At 40.8% G+C, this 21,227-nt stretch overlaps 1 protein-coding gene across 12 annotated transcripts in view; it reads left to right on the top strand.

The window, feature by feature from the left end:
* The window catches only part of LOC125768049 (zinc finger protein 497), a 44,389-nt gene extending 24,296 nt beyond the window's left edge, over positions 1-20,093 (top strand). For 9 of the 12 annotated variants that reach the window (XM_049435183.1, XM_049435187.1, XM_049435180.1 and 6 more), the window contains exons 4-8: positions 5,034-5,879; positions 5,996-6,944; positions 8,013-8,548; positions 8,631-8,735; positions 9,141-20,093. In XM_049435183.1, coding sequence (XP_049291140.1) covers positions 5,403-5,879; positions 5,996-6,944; positions 8,013-8,548; positions 8,631-8,735; positions 9,141-9,923 — 2,850 coding nt within the window. In that variant the 5' untranslated portion in view covers positions 5,034-5,402 and the 3' untranslated portion in view covers positions 9,924-20,093. The remainder of the gene's footprint in view (positions 1-5,033; positions 5,880-5,995; positions 6,945-8,012; positions 8,549-8,630; positions 8,736-9,140) is intronic. The other 3 variants (XM_049435189.1, XM_049435188.1, XM_049435190.1) reach the window with 3 other exon arrangements.
* Positions 20,094-21,227: the final 1,134 nt, after the last annotated feature.

The following is a 21,227-nucleotide window of genomic DNA, read 5'->3' as shown; positions in this document are numbered from 1 at the left end:
CGTGCTACCGGCCCTTGATTTCATTTAGTAAAGGAAAATGGATGTGCAATTGCATCCTCGGAAAATTTTATAATAAAAACTGTCCGAATATACTGCACCAAGTTCCCGTCGTGGTGGTTCAAATGCACGATCACAGAAGCCTTTAGCGTTGGGTGGGTGGATTTTTCCCCCTGACCCTATTAGGGGTGTTGAAGGGAGGCAGTTGGGGAGGGAAAGGTGGCCAGTTGTGGAGGAGTGATGTGGTGTACAAATTGGATTTTCACGTCATTTCCTTTTTTCTTAACCCTATCGTCCTTTCATTTATGTATTTTTTTTATAGCTGCCCGCTTTCCACCCACCAGCAGCTTTCGCATGTTTGGCCAGTTTTGGGTTTTTGGGCGTCAAATTTTTATTTTCCACATGACGCGCTTCGATTGGGCTCGTTCGTTACGTTTCGTTTTATATTTTATTTTATTTTGCGCAAGCATTTCATCCATCAACGGCCATACTCATGGGGTTGGTGATCGTACACAGGTCAAACAGTTGAGTAGAGGAACCGAAGCACCGGGAAGCAACAGAGAGAAAGAGAGAACTTCAACCCAAAACAGCAAAATGTATTTATTTTCCGTCTGACTGCAGCGCTTCTTCGATTGTTAACATTTTTAATTATTGTACCAAATGAATAATTACAGCCTAGCGCACGTTTATTTCCCTTTTGCTCCTGTGGCACTGTATATGTGTGTATGCATGCTGTTCGTTGGTACCCAACAGAATCGCCTACAGGAGCTTTAAATGGGTTTTTTTTTGCTTCCAGGAAGAATAATTCTGTTGTCACCTTTTGGGTGCAATTTTCCCTACTTTCTTCATTTCCCTCCGGGGGTGCTTTTGCATCGGTGTGCGAGCGTTTCGTTAACGATGTTTGGCCCTGAAAAAGGGTCCAGCAAAAAAGGGCTCCATTGTGTGTCATTCCAATAGATCTTTTCGTTTTTTTTCCTTTACAATGGCACCAGTTGATTGAACAAAAAATAGTTTTAATTGCACCCAAATGAAATTGCAATCGTACATGGATATGTTGTTGGGACGTTGGGACGATTCATTAGCGCACCGTAGACAAAGAGTTTTACTGGAAATTTGCATTTTAACACTAATTAAATGTGTTGCGTTTTATAAAGTAGTAGTTGAAAAACATAAAAGAAATGACTTGATAATTGGAATTTTGTAGGAATATTTAATTGATTGATTGATGAAGTACTGTTACTGTACTTGTTGAAATTTTAGTTTTACTTTCAGATAGTAGTTTTATAGCATCTTTTGTTAGGACTGTTCACCAAGTCGTTTTTGGCAAATAGGTCTTAAAATTGTTTTCTCCTACCTCTCTAAAATGCTCCATTAAATGGTCAAGGTACGAGTTTGGGCGATTTTAATTCAAATATTAATAAAATTGCCAAATCGCCTGAAAGTATGCAATCATAAAGAGATATACAATTTTTAACCATAAAGATATTCGAACCTTGTTTAAAAACGTTTTTTATAAAGAATTGCCATTAACAAAAGGAAACTGCAAACATTTCCAAACTCTTCGCTATCGCTCAATATCGTTTCCCGACACTTCGAATGTCACTCATCATTTGGAAGCTGTCGGCCGTATTCGCACGGACTCCCGAGATGGACAAGCTCAATCTCAACACATCAAACTCGGGTTTTGGATAGGGAGACTTGCATTTTTTTTCTTTGGAAACCGTCTCCTGTTGACAGGACGGCACATTTAATATTTATTTCAATGGGCTTGCATTTTTATTCCCGAATTTCGTTTTCCCACACAAACGGGATGGACCGTCCAGGGGCATTGTTTTCCATCATTTGCCGCACCGGCCGCTCGTACGACACGCGTCCACTTCTCGCCCAGCGCACAACAATGGAAAGCATTCGATAATTAACAACACACAGAGAAAGGACTCTGTTCGCTATTGTCGCAAAAATGCACAAACAAAACCCAGGGCCCAGCGAATGAGGAAAAGCCCGAGAGGAAAAAGCGAAATAAAACAACTCGGGCAGCTTGTTTTATTATGCATTCGTCTGTTTTTATTATCACTCTGATTATCCTTCTTGTTTTGTGCCTTTTTTTTGCATGTGCTGTTTTCACCACTTCACCTCACCGCTATGCATCGGAAAAGTCTATTGTTTTATGAATCTTTACCGTTGCCTTTTACCTTTTTTTTCCACGCACAAACGTACATTTATATGTGTCCCATTCGGTTCGGACGGTGAATGTAAACAATAAATATTTGAGTTGCACATGCGTCGTGGTGCATATGGATTTCTGATTTCGCGCCACGACCACGCTCACTGCCGTTTGATACCGTCCGCAGGCCACATTTCGATGCAGTTGAATTGGTAACAGTTTTTTTTCTCTCTCTCTCTCCCTGATTGCCCCGTTCGCAAAAGGGTGAACATTTATTTTATCGAAAAATTGCACATCAGAGTTCAATTTTTTTCTTCTTCTGCCGGAACCCATCGTTCCAGCATCCGAAAAGTATATCCATGGCGCCGTTCGTTCTCGCGAGGTTTTTTTTTCGCTGTCGGAAAAATCCCTCCATTGGCTACGTGAAGGTTTTGGCGTTCAAAATGAATGTACGATAAAAAAAAATCTGGAAAAAGGTGTAAAAAAAGCACACACACCCAAGCAGCCGATAACCGTGGAAATGAAATTTTAAATCCATTCCAAACGTCAGAACAGCGCACACACACACACTTTCTGGTGTATATTCAAGCGATTGCGCACGTGCAAGCTAAAATTCTGTGAGCGGCCAGGTGGGGTGAGGTATGAAAATGCTTATCATCAAATAGTTGGCGTCCCCCTAATGAGGAATATAGTTATTCTTGTTATTACTGTGTAAATTTTTATAGCTTTCCTCATTTCCATAAATGGACCTAATGGACCATTTCTTTGCTAATTATTATAGATAGAATAGTTTTCCTTTAATTTTTGTCTCCTTTTTTGCAAAAAAGCAAAAAAATTTCTTGAGTTTTGGATCTTGTCAAATGGGTATAATAATAAAAAAGGAATAGTTTGTATATAACTCTATGAAAGATCGTTTTGGGGATCGCAAGATTTCGACTTCGTACACGGAATGTAATCAGAGTCCTTGATTGTTATAAACCATAGACAGTGTGACAGCTTGATAAGGTCCTTCAAAAACTGTCAGCTCATTTTAGAAGTACTTAAATGGAAGCGTTTATATTTTTTACTTAAAATAACACCGCCAGCTTGTCTCCAGCGTACTGCACAAAGCGTTCCCACCCGGTACGGGTTGCTTACTCTGCCGGTACACACCATAAACCAGATACTTCCTTTTTTAAAACACTCTCTAACATTGTGCCAAATTCGACTCCACAACGCCCAGAGGCCATCCAACCAGTTCATGCCAAACCATTCAAACCATGCAAAATGGAGGGAACGGGTATCAAAGCAAAAGAAAAAAAAACTAAAAGTAGCGAACCCATTTTCGCGCGAGAGCGCCTTGAAAATTCGTCCCTAGTGACGCCCTAGTGTTATTGTTATTGCAGCTGCAGTTAGTGCATTATATTTTTGTTTGCCGCACATCGGAACCCGTGCAAAGAGAAGGAAAAAAGCAGCATATGGTGGTTAAAAAGTAAAACATCTCTCTTCTTCTTCAACCGGAAACGTGTAGAAAGAGCAAATACACAAATAAAAAAAAATGTTGTTCACTTGCGAAACTGCACTTGATGTTGGGCGTTTTTGAAGGGGGGAAACGAAGGGTGTCCTCAGCGCGTAGAAAGAAGAAAAGCAAAATGAGTGCAGTTTGTGCAATAGGCACGACTAAATTTCTTCGCCTTGCAGTTTTCCAATTGTATGGTAAAAACTTTATGCTTTTTTTGTTCCCTTCTTTATGTCACACTTCCACAAAGGAACAGAAACGCGCTTCGCTTTGGGAGTTGCGTTTTTTTAAGAGTAAACAAAATCCAATAAAAACTATAAAAGTACAAAATTTCTGATAATATTTTTTTAACGCTACCGTCTACCCAAGGTGGTGGAAACAATTTCCCACCAAAAATCAAACTTAACGGTAATGGCTGTCGTAAGTAAGAAACCTCTGAAGAAAAAAAAACACCAGTTGATGAAAAAATACAATAAAATAGCACAAAATGACGTGAATGTTGGTATCAAAAATTTGCTCACCATCATATATTGTCCGGCACGTCCTTCTTTACACAACCGGTTTAATGAATCTAGGCTTGGCGTTGCCTTTTTTCCTTCATATTTATCTTTAAAAAAGAAAAAAAAGAAAAGCCAGCCATCGGGCGGTGGAAAAAAAATCTCCCCGACACAGGGTCAGCGGTTTATTAGGCGTCTCATTGTGCTGTGCGTCTTCGGTGTCCCCCTTTTAATGCACTTAATGCAGTGCACGCAAAATATTAGTGTTGAACGGTTTCGCAACATAACCCAACACCCAGGCCTGGCCCGCAGCACCTTTTTTCTATGCGCGATCGGTAAGGGTGCATCAAGTGCATAAAAACGTACCACCCGGATTCGAAGAAAACCCGTGCCACGGAATCAAGCTTGGAGTTTGTAGGGGACTGGACGGGTGGAAGGGGGAAGAGGACAAAACCTCTTTTCCATTCATGGGTGTTACTGTTGGGGTGTTTTCTTTTTTTTTGTTAAGTTGTCCATTTGTAAACAGGACGGTACCACAGTCGGAGAAAAGTCGCACTAACTATTGGGAAACCATTTGAACAGTAGTGGCGTTTACGTTGCACGGTTTAGTTGTGTTGTGCTTTGTCTTAATTTTCCTCTGCGTGTTCTACTTGTTGTGTGTTTTACATATTCTTGAAGTTAATCACCTGCGAGTTCGTTTAAGCATATCTGGTTTATGATTTTTGCTTTTTTGTTTTGTTTCTTCACAGTATTAATAAGTATGTTTCAAACTTATGTTTTCTTTTTATTTCGATTCCATTATCAAAGTGCAAATAGGAAAAAAGAGCAAAAACGGACACACAATCATTTTGTTTTTCTTTCGTTGCCTCCTTTACAGACACACTCAGCTCGATCGTTCACGATCGTTCGAGAACAGTAAACAGTAATAGAAAAGAAATAGTATCCCAAGATACCAGGCTGGAACCGTTATTCAACAGGATGGCTCACTGAACAAAGACCTAGCGGCTTGCTTCCCCGGTTTACTGGAAGCCTTTTTTACGAACTTTGCGTCACGGCGAGTGCCACACAGATTTTGCACGAGATAAACGAAGGGTGATCAGGTGATCTTTTGATTGGGATCTGTACAAGAAAAGCTGTAAAAAGCCGCTCAGACAACACCGAGCGGCAGACTCCACGATTGGACTTGAACGCGCGCTCAAAAAGCGTTTGTTAACGAATTCAAAATTCCGCTGCGAAAAGCTTCAAGATGGCGATCAATTTTTCTGCCTCATTTGCCGCCTGTCTAGCGGCGGGCCTGAAGGTGCCACGGCAGATAATGTACTGCATCTCGCAGGACACGACCCCGTACGTGCTGTACAAGGATTCGCAGGAAGCGGCCGAGCGTGGGGCCGCTGCAGCTGCTGCCGTCCAGTGGGGCAATGCCGAAGGTCCGGCCATCTATCAGCAGAACGCTCAGAACCATCTGCAGGCACACATGAACGGTGCGGCAACACAGCAACAGCTGGTCGCTGCAGCAGCCGCTGCCGCCGCTCAGCACCATCAGCAGCAACAGCAGCAGCAGCAGCAGCAACATCATCAGCAAACTTCCGCCAATCATAGTCCGCCGAATCAGGACAATAGGCCACAGCAACCGGGTGAACAAGCGAATGGTCATCTACACAGCCCGGCCACTAGTCCGTATCCTGCGAATAACGGTCCAGACATTGAAGAAGATTTGATCAAGGTACATTACATCCTCGGAATGTGAATGGTAGTACTCCGCTGCGCGATCTGGCCGATAGCTAATGGTGTTCCTTTTCTTTTTTTTTGTCTGTGCATTTCGTGTCTTCTTCCACCTAGGTACAAAGCATGCAACAAGCCGTTCAGCACCAGCAGCAGCAGCAGCCGAACGGACAGCAACAGTTGGTCCAGCAGCAGCAAGGTGGCAACAACTCGTCCGGGAACCACCCGAACGACCCAAACCAGCAGGGCAACCAATCGGCCCCCGGTACCGCCGGTGGAGGTAACGGTGGTGGAGGTGGTGGCGGTGGAGGACCTCCAGGACCGCCCGGGTGCTTCGGGAACGAGGCTTCCCAGGCCGAGCTGAACTACTACGCACAGCGGCATCACGCCGGACCGCAGGGGGCCATGTTGCCACCGCCGGGCTTTGCACCGCTCCATCACTATCTCAACAAAACTGGCGTCCTGCCGGTGGGTATGCCGACCGGGCTCGATCAAACGGGCGCCCTGGAACAGTACGGCATGCCCGATCTCCTCCACGGTGGTGGAGGTGGTGGTGGTGGTGGGGCCGGTGCAACCGCTCCCGGCGGTGCACCGGGCGGTGCCGCCAACGGTCAGCAACTGCACCACTCACCAACGAACGGTGTCGCACCGGGTCCGAATGGTGGCAACACCGGTAATACCGGCACCGGCACCGGCACCGGTCACTCCAAGTCGAAAAACTCCGACCTGCGGCTGTTCAAGTGTTTGACGTGCGGGAAAGACTTCAAGCAGAAGAGTACACTGTTGCAGCACGAACGCATCCACACCGATTCACGCCCGTACGGCTGCCCGGAGTGTGGGAAACGCTTCCGGCAGCAGTCCCACCTGACGCAGCATCTGCGGATACACGCGAACGAAAAACCGTTCAGCTGTGCGTACTGTCCGCGCAGCTTTCGGCAGCGGGCCATCCTGAACCAGCACATCCGCATTCACTCAGGTGATAAGCCGTTCGGATGCCCGTATCCGGAATGCGGCAAAAAATTTCGACAAAAGGCCATATTGAACCAACATGTGCGCACCCATCAAGGCGAGCGATCGATTTTTGTGACGATTTATATATTACTTAGTTAATTTTAATATTTGCATACGCTTTCTTCTTCCTTCTGCACACACACACACACACTTACACACATATAAACACACATACAGAAACAGACAGTTGTACACGATCGTGCACCAACACTTATTCCCACCTGCACCATATGCAATTAGTGTTGGGTCAAGTAGCTCTTTTGAATTACCGGAGTAACTCAGTTACCGGAGTTACTGGAGTTACTGACCGGAGTGCGCTCGTTTCAGATCTCTGATCTAGCTCTTTCGCTCGTGACCCAACACTTCCTGCAGCATCCCGGTTTCGGTGATCCGTTTCCATCCCTCTCTCACGCTCACCTGCCCCTTCTGCACCATCTTCATCCATTACCTTGCATACCTGTTTATGGCATTTTGGACGTCTTTGAAATCCTCGCCTCGGTGGGCGGCCATCTCACTTCCCAACAGCTAAAGGCAGCGACAGCTTTCTGGTGCGAAGCACATCCAGCGACACAGTTCCACTGCGACGAAAGGATTTGGCAATATGGCGCGGTGAAAGAAAATGTCGGGGGATGCGCTTCACGCCAGAGAACTCGAAATGTCTGGCTCAGATAACCCTATCCCCGCTTTCCTGCACATACTTTTCCTATTGTGGCTTTATCGGTGTTTTGTACTGTTCTGTTTTCATCAACCTTTTCCTCCCTCATGCATGTTGTAAACCGCGTGTGAGAGGGAAGCTTTAAGTTTATATGAGTTCCTGAGGTATAAAGCTTCCCTCTAGCGTGGGTTGTTCGCGTAACATTTGCTCACGACGGAACGATTTGCCTTTGGTTGGATACTGTTCAAAAACTAAATTCCTGTTCTACGTCACAACAATTCCATTACCTATTGGTTGGATCTTTTTCTTGTATATACATACCTTTGGCACACGTTGCACATCCCATTGCTCGTACTATGTCCTCTTTCCTGTTAGAGTAAGCTAAAGAATTGAGCGCTTCCCGTAACGCGCTCCCTGGAACTGGTAGATCTTTCACGGTGCTGTTTGTTGCTTTCGTCTGCTCCACAGATGTTTCTCCGCATTTGATCTTCAAGAATGGTCCGCACGCAACACTCTGGCCTCAGGATGTACCGTACCCGCCGGAATTGGAGAACGCCCAACCGAAGGACGAACAAACGTTCGGTGACGAAGCGTCCCAGGGTGGCGGTGAATCGCGCGGCTGCTTCTCACCGGACAACTATCCAGCCTACTTCAAGGACGGCAAGGGTGTGAACCATTCGATCTTCGGCAACAATCTGCAGTATCTCAACAAAGCCACCGGTGGCAAAGCGATACTGCCGGACGTGATCCAGCATGGCCGTTCGGCTGGAATGCCCCTGTACGTGCGCTGCCCGATCTGTCAGAAGGAGTTCAAGCAGAAGAGTACGCTGCTGCAGCACGGTTGCATACACATCGAGTCACGGCCCTACCCGTGTCCGGAGTGTGGCAAGCGGTTCCGGCAGCAGTCACACCTGACGCAGCATCTGCGCATCCACACGAACGAGAAACCGTTCGGGTGTATGTACTGTCCACGGTTCTTCCGGCAGCGCACGATCCTAAATCAGGTAATGCAGTAGTTGCGCCAATTGGAAGAAAACCTTGAGCTTTACAATAATTATTTCCTTTCTATTGCGTCCCTCAAAACAGCACATTCGTATACATACCGGCGAGAAACCGTATCGGTGCGGACAATGTGGCAAAGACTTCCGGCAGAAAGCTATCCTTGATCAGCACACCCGAACGCACCAGGTAGTTGTAAAATTTAGATTTCAGCTTATCACAGAGTTACTTAGTTATCTACCATGCCTTCTCTGACATCACGTACACAGTATATATGTGTACTAGAGAACTTTAATATTATCCAAGCTTTGACCATGTTGCGAGAAATCCTTGGGGAGGATTCCTCAGATTTTTGCTGAAAGGCAGAATGCCAGGATCTGGAATGATTTGAAGTAGATGGCCATTAAACTCTCTTTTTGTTTATGGGGTAGATGATTCCATGATACCAATCATTCACAAGACTTCAATTCGCCAACAACATAACTTTAGGCGTTTTATTAAGCTATTCTCAACAGTTTCCGCTTTAAGTAGCATTCATGTTACTTGTACGACAACAGATTAATCGATGGTTTGATTTTCTGCTTCACATTTTTACAGGGCGACCGACCATTCTGCTGTCCGATGCCTAACTGTAGGCGACGCTTCGGCACCGAACAGGAGGTTAAGAAACATATCGATAACCACATGAACCCGCACTCGTCCAAATCGCGCAAGCTGGCGTCCATGGCTGCTCTAAACAACAATAACAACAATAATAACAACAACAACAACAATACAAGCAACAGTAACAACAACAACAATAACGACAACAGCGACGCTGCAAGGAACGCGGGTACGGCGGCGAACGGAAACAACGCCAGTGGCAACAACAGTGGCGCCAACAATAACAACAACAACAACAACAACAATAATAATAATAACAACAATAACAACAACAACAATGGCATTATCGAGCAGAAGGTATCGCCTTCGTTTTTGATGGATAAGCAGAATCAGCTGATCCAGCGTATGGCAACACCGGTGAAACACGAGCTGTACTTCCCACAGTGTTACGGTCCGCCCTTTAATCAATCGTTCGTGGCGGGTGCAGCGGCCGTTGCGGCGGCGAACGCTAACGGACAGGCAGCGGCGGCCGCTGCTGCAGCTGCTGCCGCCGCAGCCGCCGCCTCGGTCACCCCGAACGTCGGTGGTCCACCCCAGAACCAGCAGCCGAGTGGGGGTGGACCGGGCAATGCACCTCCGCCACCGCCCCATGGAACCGGCCCGAACGGTGGTGGCCCACCGGTGTCTGTACCGCCACCGGTATCGGCCGCTGCCGCCGCAGCCGTAGCGGCCGCGATTGTGGCCGCCCCAATACCGCAGGCCGTCGTGGCACAGTGATATCCGAGCGATCCACAGCATTTGGTTCACCTGCATCAACCGCAGCAACAGCAGCAGCAGCAGCCACCACCACCACCAGCAGCACCACCGCCATTGCATCACCCGCTAGAATCGATGGCTAACGGACATTAAGGCCAAGTCTCGATATGGTTTCTGCACCGAACACAGACCATGGAAGTAGAGGACCTAACGTAGGTAGAAGCGGTCCAACGCGAACTCAAACGGAGCTGAAGAAAATGGAGTAGAATGATAAATGGGGAGAAAAGAGAGACGGACAAGAGTGTGTGCAAGATCGTAATCGAAACCAAAGACTGAATGGGGAAAATGGGAAGCGAACGGACGGCATTTGAAAATGGCGCAAGGAAGCACAAACCTGTGGATCGGATCGTGGCGCACATGGCGCATTAAATGACGGAACTGAAGATGAATGGTGCAGACGTATCTTCCGATGGGAAGAGTGGGAAAAAGGGGAAAGTAACAGTAATGCTCTCCACAACTATTGGTTACCATACGGCAAAAAGGTATAGGAAGGACAAATGATATACGACTGACAAGTTGGACAATTGGGCCTAATCGCGCGGAAGGCAGTAAGCGTGTCGTAGACCACTTACGAATCGCTATAGGTTTCTGTTTTTACATAATTCATTTTACAGCAGATGTCGCTTGTGTTTTACGAAGTCATTCAGTTCATAATTACACTCAACGGGACTGCTTCACTTGCCAATGCGGGAAGATACGCGGTACAGTTTATTTTCCTTTCTGACGCATTCTTCCAACATCTCTAATAGCTCTAAAGCAGCAGAAAAAGGGACACGAGCAATGCATACATATACCTCTGTCGGTAAGACGTAAGGCAAATCTTAGATATAATTGCCCACAGCCACAAACCACAACACACACACAAACCTTTCACACACGCACAGAAAACCAAGGCGCGCACTCTTTTAATAGTAACGCAATAGGGTAATAGTGTCTAAATAGTCAAAACCGTTCCGTTTACCAGTTTTTTCCCTTACCGAACCGGATAGTGCAATAGCTTACAATATTACAACCTATACAACAGATGGTGCTATTTTTCTGATTCAAAGAAGGCGCGTTTTTTACAACACAACCACCACAATACAATAGACATGGCTACTGGCTGCTACTCCTGGTCACGTCACCAAGACGAGAGAGATTACTAGAGGGGAACTAGCTGCACTAGGCGGCAGCTATTAGACATTAATTCTGGACGTGAACGTGGGAGCTTTTTTTGGGAGCTCACGCTCACGTAGTTAATAACGAACAGCAAACAAAACAAACATAAAAAAACCAATAGCATAAATCCGAAGATGAACAGGTAGTGCAATTAAGTTATTATACAGAGACAGGATATAGTTACACCATACAAAGCAACAGGAACGATGTACTTTTTTATACACAATTGTTCAAATCCTCATCCTCACCGGCCACTACCTCCTTTCCTCCCCCCCCCCCCCCGCCTTCGCCAACCCTCTAAACCTCCCTTTTTCTGGGGGTAGTGGCATTTCACCGAAGAACAACCGTTTCCCCCTTCCGGGGATGGCGGAACAAGCGCAAGCAACCAACACTTATTGGTGGCAATAGTTAAACTAAAAGAAAGGTAAACCTCCTGCTATAATATCAGGAGAGGTTGCTTTTCTACCAGACACGATAGAACAATATACAGTTGTTATTTAGTACCTACAATATATACAATAATAGAGAGAGAGAAAGAGCGAGAGTGAGGCAGACAAGTGAGATAAAGGGAAAACGGGAGAGTTAAAGGACAGAAGCAGAATAATAGACAAAGCCAACAATAGTAACAATGATCAGGATCACTACAGTATAAGACAGCAACACAATAGAACCGGGCAATATAACTAAGCATAAAACTACAAAAGCTTCCCCCCCCCCCTCTCATTTGCCCTTCCGGTTCAATCAACCCTTATGGAAGGGACTGCCGGGAGTGTGGGGAGGCTTCTGAGTTTGTCCGATTTTTTGTTTTAGATTTTCACTTTCACGTACTTCCGTTGGGACCTGACCATCAGCCGCCGGTCAAGTGCCTTGTAGCCCAAGTTCAACACGTTTTCTGTTTTTCACAATAGAACAGAACAATCAAACAAAACCAATAGTAAGAGCTAGTAGTAGAGTTAAGTCGCAGATATGTCGCAGGTGGCAGAAGCAGTTGAAATACAAATCGTTGTATGCGTGCGTGCGCGTGTGGTTGGTTGGTGGTGGTTTGTTAAACAAGTAATATCGCAGGTGAAGCAGACATCCTGGCGTGTTTTATACTCCCTTTCGTTTTGTTGTTATGCTTTTTCTGTTACGACTGTATACCGAAGAAAACAGCGTACGGTATTATTGGTTTTGTATACGATTGGGTTTTTTATTCCTTTTTTTTAACATACAAAAGCTTCCCGAAAGCAGCGTACAGATGGTTATTAAAAGAATTAAATCAAACACACACACACAAACAAAATAAACAGAAACGCAGAAACGCAAGTGCAGATTGCAGATCAAACGATGAAGCATTTTTAAACATGTATGTTGTGCCATCGAAGAAAACAAAATTGCGAAAAAGATGAAAGGTGACAAAAAAGAAATGAAAATGAAAACTGGAACGTGTGCCATGCTTTTCCATTGATAACCAAAGAAAACACCGTGCACCGTGAAAGTTGAAACGAGAAGAGAAAGAAAGAGGAAGAAGAGAATGATGAAACGAACGAAGAAGCGTAAAGAAGTGTTCAAACAAAAAAAAGGAAAAATATGAAATTGTACTAAAAGAAGCAAAAGTGCATATATGATAAAAGCAGTATAACAGCGTAAATGTTTAAGAACAAAAAAAACCGATTATATATATATGTGTATGTGTGGCGGGGTTTTTAAAAATGAAAACAAAACACATATAAAAAGAGCAAGATTGAAAGAGAAGTAAAATGCAGGAAAGAAAAAAAATCTCGAATTTAAAATGGCAATGAGGGGAAAGAATATATGATAACAAAAATGAAAAAAAAACATGGAAGAGAAAAACAGATAAGCAGAACACAACACAAACCAATTGGGGAAATTGTGCAAATGGTCACGAAAACAAGAAGCAAAACGATAACCACGATGTACTAATCGTGCAGCGGAACATCATTGTGTTAGTGTACGCATTTAGTGTTCGCGCGTGTCCTGCAGGAGAAGCATAAGTATGTAAAGGCGTGACAGCGATGAGTAATAAGTAAGTCACTGAAATGTACGTTTAATTCGTAGGTCGTAGTGCGTTTAAGGGTAGTATTTTTTGTTTTATCGTTTTTTTTTTCTTTTTAATATTTCATTCTCCGTTTTGTGTTCTCATTTTCCTTTGTTTCTGCATAGTGGATATCTAGCCCTCCCATCTAGCGTTACCTTTAGTTTCGTAAGACAGCGCAGGTAGCTCTAGCAAGCTTATACTAATGAAAATGCAAATCGTCTGTGGTCTCGTGTGAATCAAATTTACCGAATTTTAGGCAAAAACAAAACATGCAAACATACAAAATGGATCATTTTGTTTCTTTTAGAAAAAGAAAACATAGTGTAAAAAATATGGAGACGTACGTGCAATGTTTGGCTATGCAAAATTATTTAAAATGCAAAACAAAATGTAATGGACCCTTCGGTCCGGTTGTGTTAGGGCTGGGAGCAAAAACGGAAGCCGGCAGGATCTGATTATAGGTGAAGTTATGGTTTAAAATACCTCTTGTGTATATTTAGTTGCGTTTACAAATGGAATGATTTTCGTTAGATTTTTCTTTAATCTTTAAAGTGGAGTATTTCTATCTTTTGAACAAACTCTTCATTCGTGTTGTATTTATCACGCAAAATGCTTGCAACAACAGCAGACAAAAAGAAAAGGATATTGTTCTTTAAGTGAAAAGTTCTTCCAAAGGGAAATTGTTTAGGCGTTTGATAGCAAAATTGATCGTATAACATTGATTTTAATGTGTTTGTTGGCTATATTTCTATTTATGTTTGTTGTAGCTTTCTTTTTATCGACTACATATTATGAGCTAGCTGTTAAGAGAAAGCAGCTACCTTTTGTGCTTTTATTTTTTCGGTTTTGTTAACTTTTGTTTTATGTTTTTGCTTTACATCCTGCAGCTTAACAAATCGGATGAAACACGTTACTGCATCCGCACAGAGTAAAAAGAGAAAGGGAAATAAATGGAAGCATTAATGCGCAAATGGAAAGAATGCAAAAGAACTGTGATAAAAAAAAGAAACATACTAAACAAAGAACACACGTGAGCACAACACAAACGGGGCAAACCTTTCAGCATCCTAACGTACTAGAGGAAATTATGTTGGGAAAAAGTTGAAAACGAAAATAGAAAAGTATTTCTAAATTAAACATTTTATTTTGCACACACTCACACACACACAAACACAAAAACCCGTTTCGGAAATGGTACATAAAAGGTGATGAAAACAAAGAGCAAAAACAAAACACAAAGAATGAACATACAAATGTAGAAAGTGATAAAAAAAATGAAAACGTCTTTAGGCAAACGAGAAAACAAGAAAAAACTAAACTATAAAACTACTTTTAGGCACAATGATAATGATGAAAGGGGAATTATTCACAAAAAGGGGTAAAAATATGGAATTTGGGGAAGGAATGGAAAGCAAGAAATAAGAAGCAAAAGAAGCAAAAAAAACTGTTTAGGTCAAATGTTTAACAAAATTTTGTTTTTAACAAATTATATATATACAATTATGAGGATAGGAATGTGTTTCGGAATGCAAGCGTACGAGTGAGTCAAAATTTTGCAAGAGAGACAGAACCAAACTAGATGAAGAAAGGAAATGAAAATTGCATGGGAGAAGAGGAAAAGAAAGCGTAAGAGTATCGATCTAACAAACAAACAAAAACGTAAAAAGAAGTGTTCACAAAATTAATGTTTCGGTTTGTACAAAACAAAGCAAAGAAAAAAAAATGAAAGGAAAACAAAATTGTTCTTACTAGCTAAAACTTTTGACTGTGGTTCGAGAAATGATTTATCTCTCTGTTTTTAGGCATCTCTTTAGGTATATTAAAATTATGGAAATGAAGGAAGAAAACACACGCGCACACACAAACACACACTTTAGGCAATCAAAATTATTCTAATGAACGGTAACAGCGAAAAACGATCGAATAGAAAAATCAACTCTTTTTGTGGCGTGTGAGTTATTTATGTGTGATGTACAACAAAAATGAACAAACAAACAAAAAAAAACATGGTGAAAATACTCCCGCTCGAATGACGATTCTCCACGAGTTTTGTTTCATGTTTGCTTCCTATTTCTATTGCTTACCCCAGCAAAGTAAGAAAGCGCCCCCCTGGCGAACAAGCGAAATGTGTTTTAAGTGTTATCTAAATTAAATTGTTTAGGCAAAATGGTGTCAAAATTTTTGATCGTCATCGTCGGTGTGCATGTACGTGATTTTTCGATCTTAATTAATGTTTCGGAACTAAAAGAAAGGAGAAATGAATGTTAGATCAAAATGAGTTGAACATATTTTAGGCTACTTAAAGAGGTTCTAAACCTCACAAACACTCACACACACACACACAGACAAAATCACTCTGACGCTCACCTCACGTGCAGTGGATGTTTCCTTCCATCCATCCATCCGGTTCTATAAAGCGTTCGGAAGCGGTATGGCCACTAGTGTGCCATAAAGAATGTACAATGGGAGGATCTCTTATTTAGTCCCTTTTGAGATAAACGAAAACAAACAAACGAAAAACACGCAACATCTCCCAATCCTCCCTTAACGATAAGCAGCAGTTAATTGTTTCGATTTCTTCTTTTGTTTATTATGCAAAAGTTTCTCATATCCCTTGGAGCACTTATTATTCTACAAACAAAAAGCAAACTGCATTTTTCTTTAAGTGTTTCTACCAGGCCCGATGTAGTCTGCGACACTGCAGCACATTTGTTCGATGGTTCTACTAAACTCATCCAGAAGAGACCCTCGGCGAGCAGCCAGGCATTGGCCAGAGAATGATTAGGGAAGTAATTAATTTTGATTTCAAGCATAACCGTAGCGCGAACTTGTTATTTCTTTTATTTCAATTGCGTTTATCCATTAGTTGTAGAAAATTATGATTAGCTCTAATTTTAGTCAAGTGTAATTCTAGCTGTATGGTTTCCTTTAAGCTATAAACATTGAAGAGCAACACAGCTGTGGTGTAATAAAGCAGAGAGTATAATATTATTTGTTTTGCTTATTATTTCGTCTTGCATTTATTTTAATGCTTCTACTTTTATGTGTTTTATTTTTTATGTATTTTATAAAAAGTGTACTTTATAAAAGTATAAAAAAACAATACTAATTCCGTTTCTTCCTATTACTAAAAAACACACAAGTACAAACAAGGGTGAGAAAGGAAGATGAAAAGCATGAAATAATAATAACAAAATCGTGAAACTTTTGGAACCGGAACAGATGTGAAAAATGCAAGATAGAGTGCTTTTAAGGTTTAGGAAAGCATTTCAAAACTGCCAATAACTGGCAGAGCTACTGACACAGAGAAACAGAAGAACACTTTTCCTTTGTATTTCGATCATTTTGTTTGATTGAGTTTTTTTTCTGAAAGAAAACGCAAAAATAAACACTATCATTGTGCAAGTCAATTCTCTTTGGTGAGAATGGTTATTTCTTTTCAAAACCTTTACCTCCAAGAGTTAAAGGGTAAAGACATATTTAAAAAAAGAAGTAAAAACTAGTGGAAGAAAGGAACAGTAACTGGTTTAAACATTATTTTTAAACCCAACGTATCGTGAGCATAAATTTATAAACAAAATGAAAAGTCAAAAATCGTATTGTGAAAAATTGTGTGTCTCTTCTAACCCATTAAACTGTAGGTTCTAAGAAAACGTGAGACGGTAGTAAGCTAATGAAACGGTCATATTAATTAATATGTGTCTATTACGCAGATGAACTAGTGGTTCCATAAAGTGGTGGAAAGATAGAGATACTTTTCGAGTAACAAAAGTCACAACATAAAATTCCAGCTCAGTGATAACTAGATGGAAACGTGTTTCTGTTTTGTGTTTTTTTAAACTGACAGTTTGAAGGAGACATCTACATCAATGGCAGCCATATTGGAAGGCAAAATGGAGATAATGCATCTGTAAATAAGCAACTTGCTCTCGAACGATACGAATGGCAACAATCAGCATGCAATGCGGAATGCATGAAAGTACACACACACACTGAAACACGAACTCAAACACAACCACAGAAAACCAGCAGTTTAATTGTTGACAGTTAATGCACAGTTTATAATGCAATAGCGTGCTGGGTTAGCTGAACGTGACAAAATGTCCGCACAGATAGAGAGAGAGACTTTTGTAACAAGACGACAAACCCAGAAACAATCCACAAAACGGATGTAAGTTGGAGATTAAACAAAAGAACAAACAAACACACACTCACAAACAAAAACCTAATGGGCATATAACCAAGCAAATACATACATTTGTAAAGAGTCACAAATATGGCGGCATCTTAAAACACACTTACTACTAGCGGATAGGAGTTGTTAACAAGAGAGATCAATTTTTAAATATTTTATTATTAGCTGACCGAGAAAGGAAAGTCTGTGCAGTATGTGTGAGATACAGAGAGAAAAACAAAGAGAGAGAGAGAGAGTTATTACTACATGCACACATACACACGCACACGCCCAATTATAAGGATAGTGCGTGTGCCGAATATTACAGGAACTGAAATGTATAAGAAGTCAATCGGGTAGGAAAAGTGAAAGAAACGGTTCTAGAAAGGAAGAAAGAGCCATGGATAAAATAGATCACATAATCAATATCAGAAAGCACAAGCAAACAGAGCTAACAAACAGCAAACCACAGTCAGCCAGAGATCGGTGCTTAACCGAAATCCACTCACAAAAATAAAAAGGAAAAAACAAAAACAAACATTGTTCAGCAGCATGAACAACATAGAGGAGAAGAGAAGAAAAAACAAGCACAAAAAAGAAGAAAAAAAAACAACAATAGCAAAGGGTAAACTATTTTTGTTTTTATTTTGTCTAAACATAGGTTTATTGTAAAGCGAAATGCCGTATTATTGAGAAACAGGTTTTGAAAGCTGCAGCATCAGTTTGCGCAGGGCAGCAGTAGAGTGAAGGAAGTCGGGAATGTTCCTGTGCTGCCAACATACACATCACACAGTGCCAGAGTTTATATTTAAACGCCACAAAGCTAGCTCAAAAGCATTCGTCCAACCCTCGACCACCGTGCGAGCGGTGGGGCGAATGTCCATATTTACAACATTAACCAAACCGAGAAGTAACAAACCAACACCCCTTCAATCCTTCTCCCTAACCACGACAAAAACCGAACGACAAGCAAAAGCAAACATAGAAGAAATAGTAAATGAGTAAGTAACTTTATTACAATAGTGATTCATTGTTGATGAATCGAAAATAAAAACGAAACAATGCCAAAAGCAACAATAAACAAATCATACAAAGCCAATGACCAAACATACAATGAACGAATAGAAGCAACCATGCAAAACGAAACGAAACATAACAACGGACGTAAAATGACACATATACACATACGCGCAACTAAACACACACTAACAAACAAACAATCACAAATAGAAATGATAAATCGTTATACAATAGTTGAAACAACAAATAGAATAACATAAACGGAAAATGAAGAACATACGAAACAAAAAAACGAAAATGCAATATTAACAAACACAACCACATAACACAGTACAATACAATACACTTCCAAAACAAACAAAACTTTCGCAAGAAAAAGAAGAGAAATAAAAACAAAACCATTTCCGGCAATAGTATTTTTGGATGTGAATGGTAAACAGATTCAGCAACTTCTGGAACAGCGTAGAGCAGGAATAAGCAGTTTCCATTTATTCCAAACAAGGAGTATACGGACTTTTCGGGGCAAATCTTTTTCTGTTTTTTTCCTCATCATCCACGTGGGATGGAAATGAAATCATTTTGTACGTTGGTTTAACTTTCGGTTGCGAGCAAACAAAATGGTACGGATTTAGTTATTACACCAAACAAAGCAATGGAACAATTCAATAAAACAACCATTAACCATGCAAGATATCAAGTTCAAGTCAAAACAAACAAACAAACAACAAAAGGCTAAGATAGCACACAAAAATAAAAGAACAACAAAGGAAAAGGAACAACTCAACCAAACACTTTGGAAACAAGTGCTAATCAAAACCTGGAAAAGATAAGCAAACGGATGCGAGCCAATGGAGCAATGACAGGAAAGATTAAAAAGAAACAAACATTGCGACAATGGATAGGAAAAGCAATCACAGCAAGCGCCCCATCAACCAGAAGAAACATCTTTGATTAACGGCCTGCTGCGATTGTTTTCAATGTTTAAAAATCTCTCAAGCACACAGCTAGAAGCAGAAGCAAAGGGCAAGTACTTTTTTGGCAGATCAAGGCACGGCAGATATTTTCTTTCACTTATTCGGGCGTGTCATGAAACAAGCGTAGCAACTCTCTCGGAACACACACAAAACCAAAAGCAAGGTTCTTTAGTGGCGTACCGGTCATCCGACGACCAGTGGCGGAAGACAACTTAATAATAAAAATTAAGAAATTGATAATTGTATGCAAACATCCATTTAATCGCTAAAACTAACAACTCTTCATCGTAAAGGGTATACAAAAAAACGGAAGGATGGATTGCAGCTGTATAAACGAAAAAAAAGATACAAGCAAAAAAAACATACTTTAGTGTGACAACAATGGAAAAAATACTAAAACTGAATTCGAAATTATGTAAAATTGACAAAATTCCAAATCGAATGTACATGCAAAGCATAAAGCAGTGCAGCTAAAGCAGTTAAACAGAAACATTCGAAGCGAGTGAAAAGAGCAAAACACGTTTTCTGGAAAAACAAAAAGAAAAAAAAACAAAATCGCAAGATAATAATTAGTTGTCTTGATACAAAAAAAAGACGAGAGGAAAAACAGTTAATCAGAAGCAGAAATTAGCGTACGCATTTGTGAATGTGCTCATCCATTTAACGTAAATATACTTATTTAACGAAAAAAAACTGATCAAGAAAAGCAAGTAAAACCATTAACCAAACCAAAACACGGTCAAAATAAAAAGAAAAGGGGGGGAGAGAGTGAATCACAATTACAAAAAAAAAGAAAAATATACATCTACATCTACGTTGTAATTGTTCCCTTCTAAGTAACAATTTTATGCATCATTGTTCGATGAAAAAAATAAGACGAAAAGTCAAGCGGGGTTGGGATTGGAAAGTGATAAAACATGAAGAGGAAAAACACAATTGAGAAACAAATATAGACAGCACACAAAACGATTAAATTTAGATTTCAAAAGGAAAAGAACACAAAAGCGAAACAAGTGTGTTTGTATAAGCAGAAAATGAACAAACATAAGCTGGTTATTCTCACAGCAGGGTGAATGAAACAAGACTAAAGGGTAAGTAACAACATTATGACACTCTTTTAAACATGGAAATGGACAAAAAGCGAATCGTAAAAAAAATGATAAATCATCAAATTATTGAATAATTATTATGTAAAACAAAGCAAGCAACACACGGAAGCAAAATGAAGGTAATGCTATGCATAAGAAAACTGCACGAGAGAAACCAAAACCCGTAAAGGAAGAAGTCAAATAAATTCCTATAATATTATATTTGAATGGTAAAAAAATAATCCTCCCCGCCCCCATTACCCTTAAAAACAAAAAGAATAAGAAGAAAAAAATCAGCTGAAACAAACAAAGGCAGAAAATTACAATGGAAACAAAACCAAATTAAGCGATAAGAAAGAACGATAAAAGATAGATGGTACGGTAAGAACCGCAAAAGTGTTAAAGTAAAATCAATTTGTGAAAATTACAAAGCAAAAATTGTGACAAAATTGTGCAGCAAAACGAGAAAGTAAAAACAAACAGTTAAACTAACACGAACAACAACACACACGTACACGTACATCAACACTTATACAATAAAATCACCAACTTTTAGGTCAGATGAACAGATGAACATATGGAAAAAATGGAAAAGAAGTGAGAAAAAAAACAAAAAAATAAAACAAACAAATCAAGAAACAACAACGGAACAAGATGTAATAAATCAACAACAAAAAGAAAAAGAAAACGTGTTGAATTTTTATTTGTATCACGTCTTACATTTCGAACAATAATTCATCAAAAGAAGAAAAATAATGTTTTGAGTTCTTTCAATTACAATGGAAATGGAAATAATTTTGAACACACACAGAA

Source organism: Anopheles funestus, chromosome 3RL (assembly GCF_943734845.2).
Source record: "Anopheles funestus chromosome 3RL, idAnoFuneDA-416_04, whole genome shotgun sequence".
In the NCBI taxonomy this organism is placed as follows: Eukaryota; Metazoa; Arthropoda; class Insecta; order Diptera; family Culicidae; genus Anopheles; species Anopheles funestus.
Note: the sequence above shows the minus strand (reverse complement) of the source record. Positions and strands in the feature narration are given on the sequence as shown.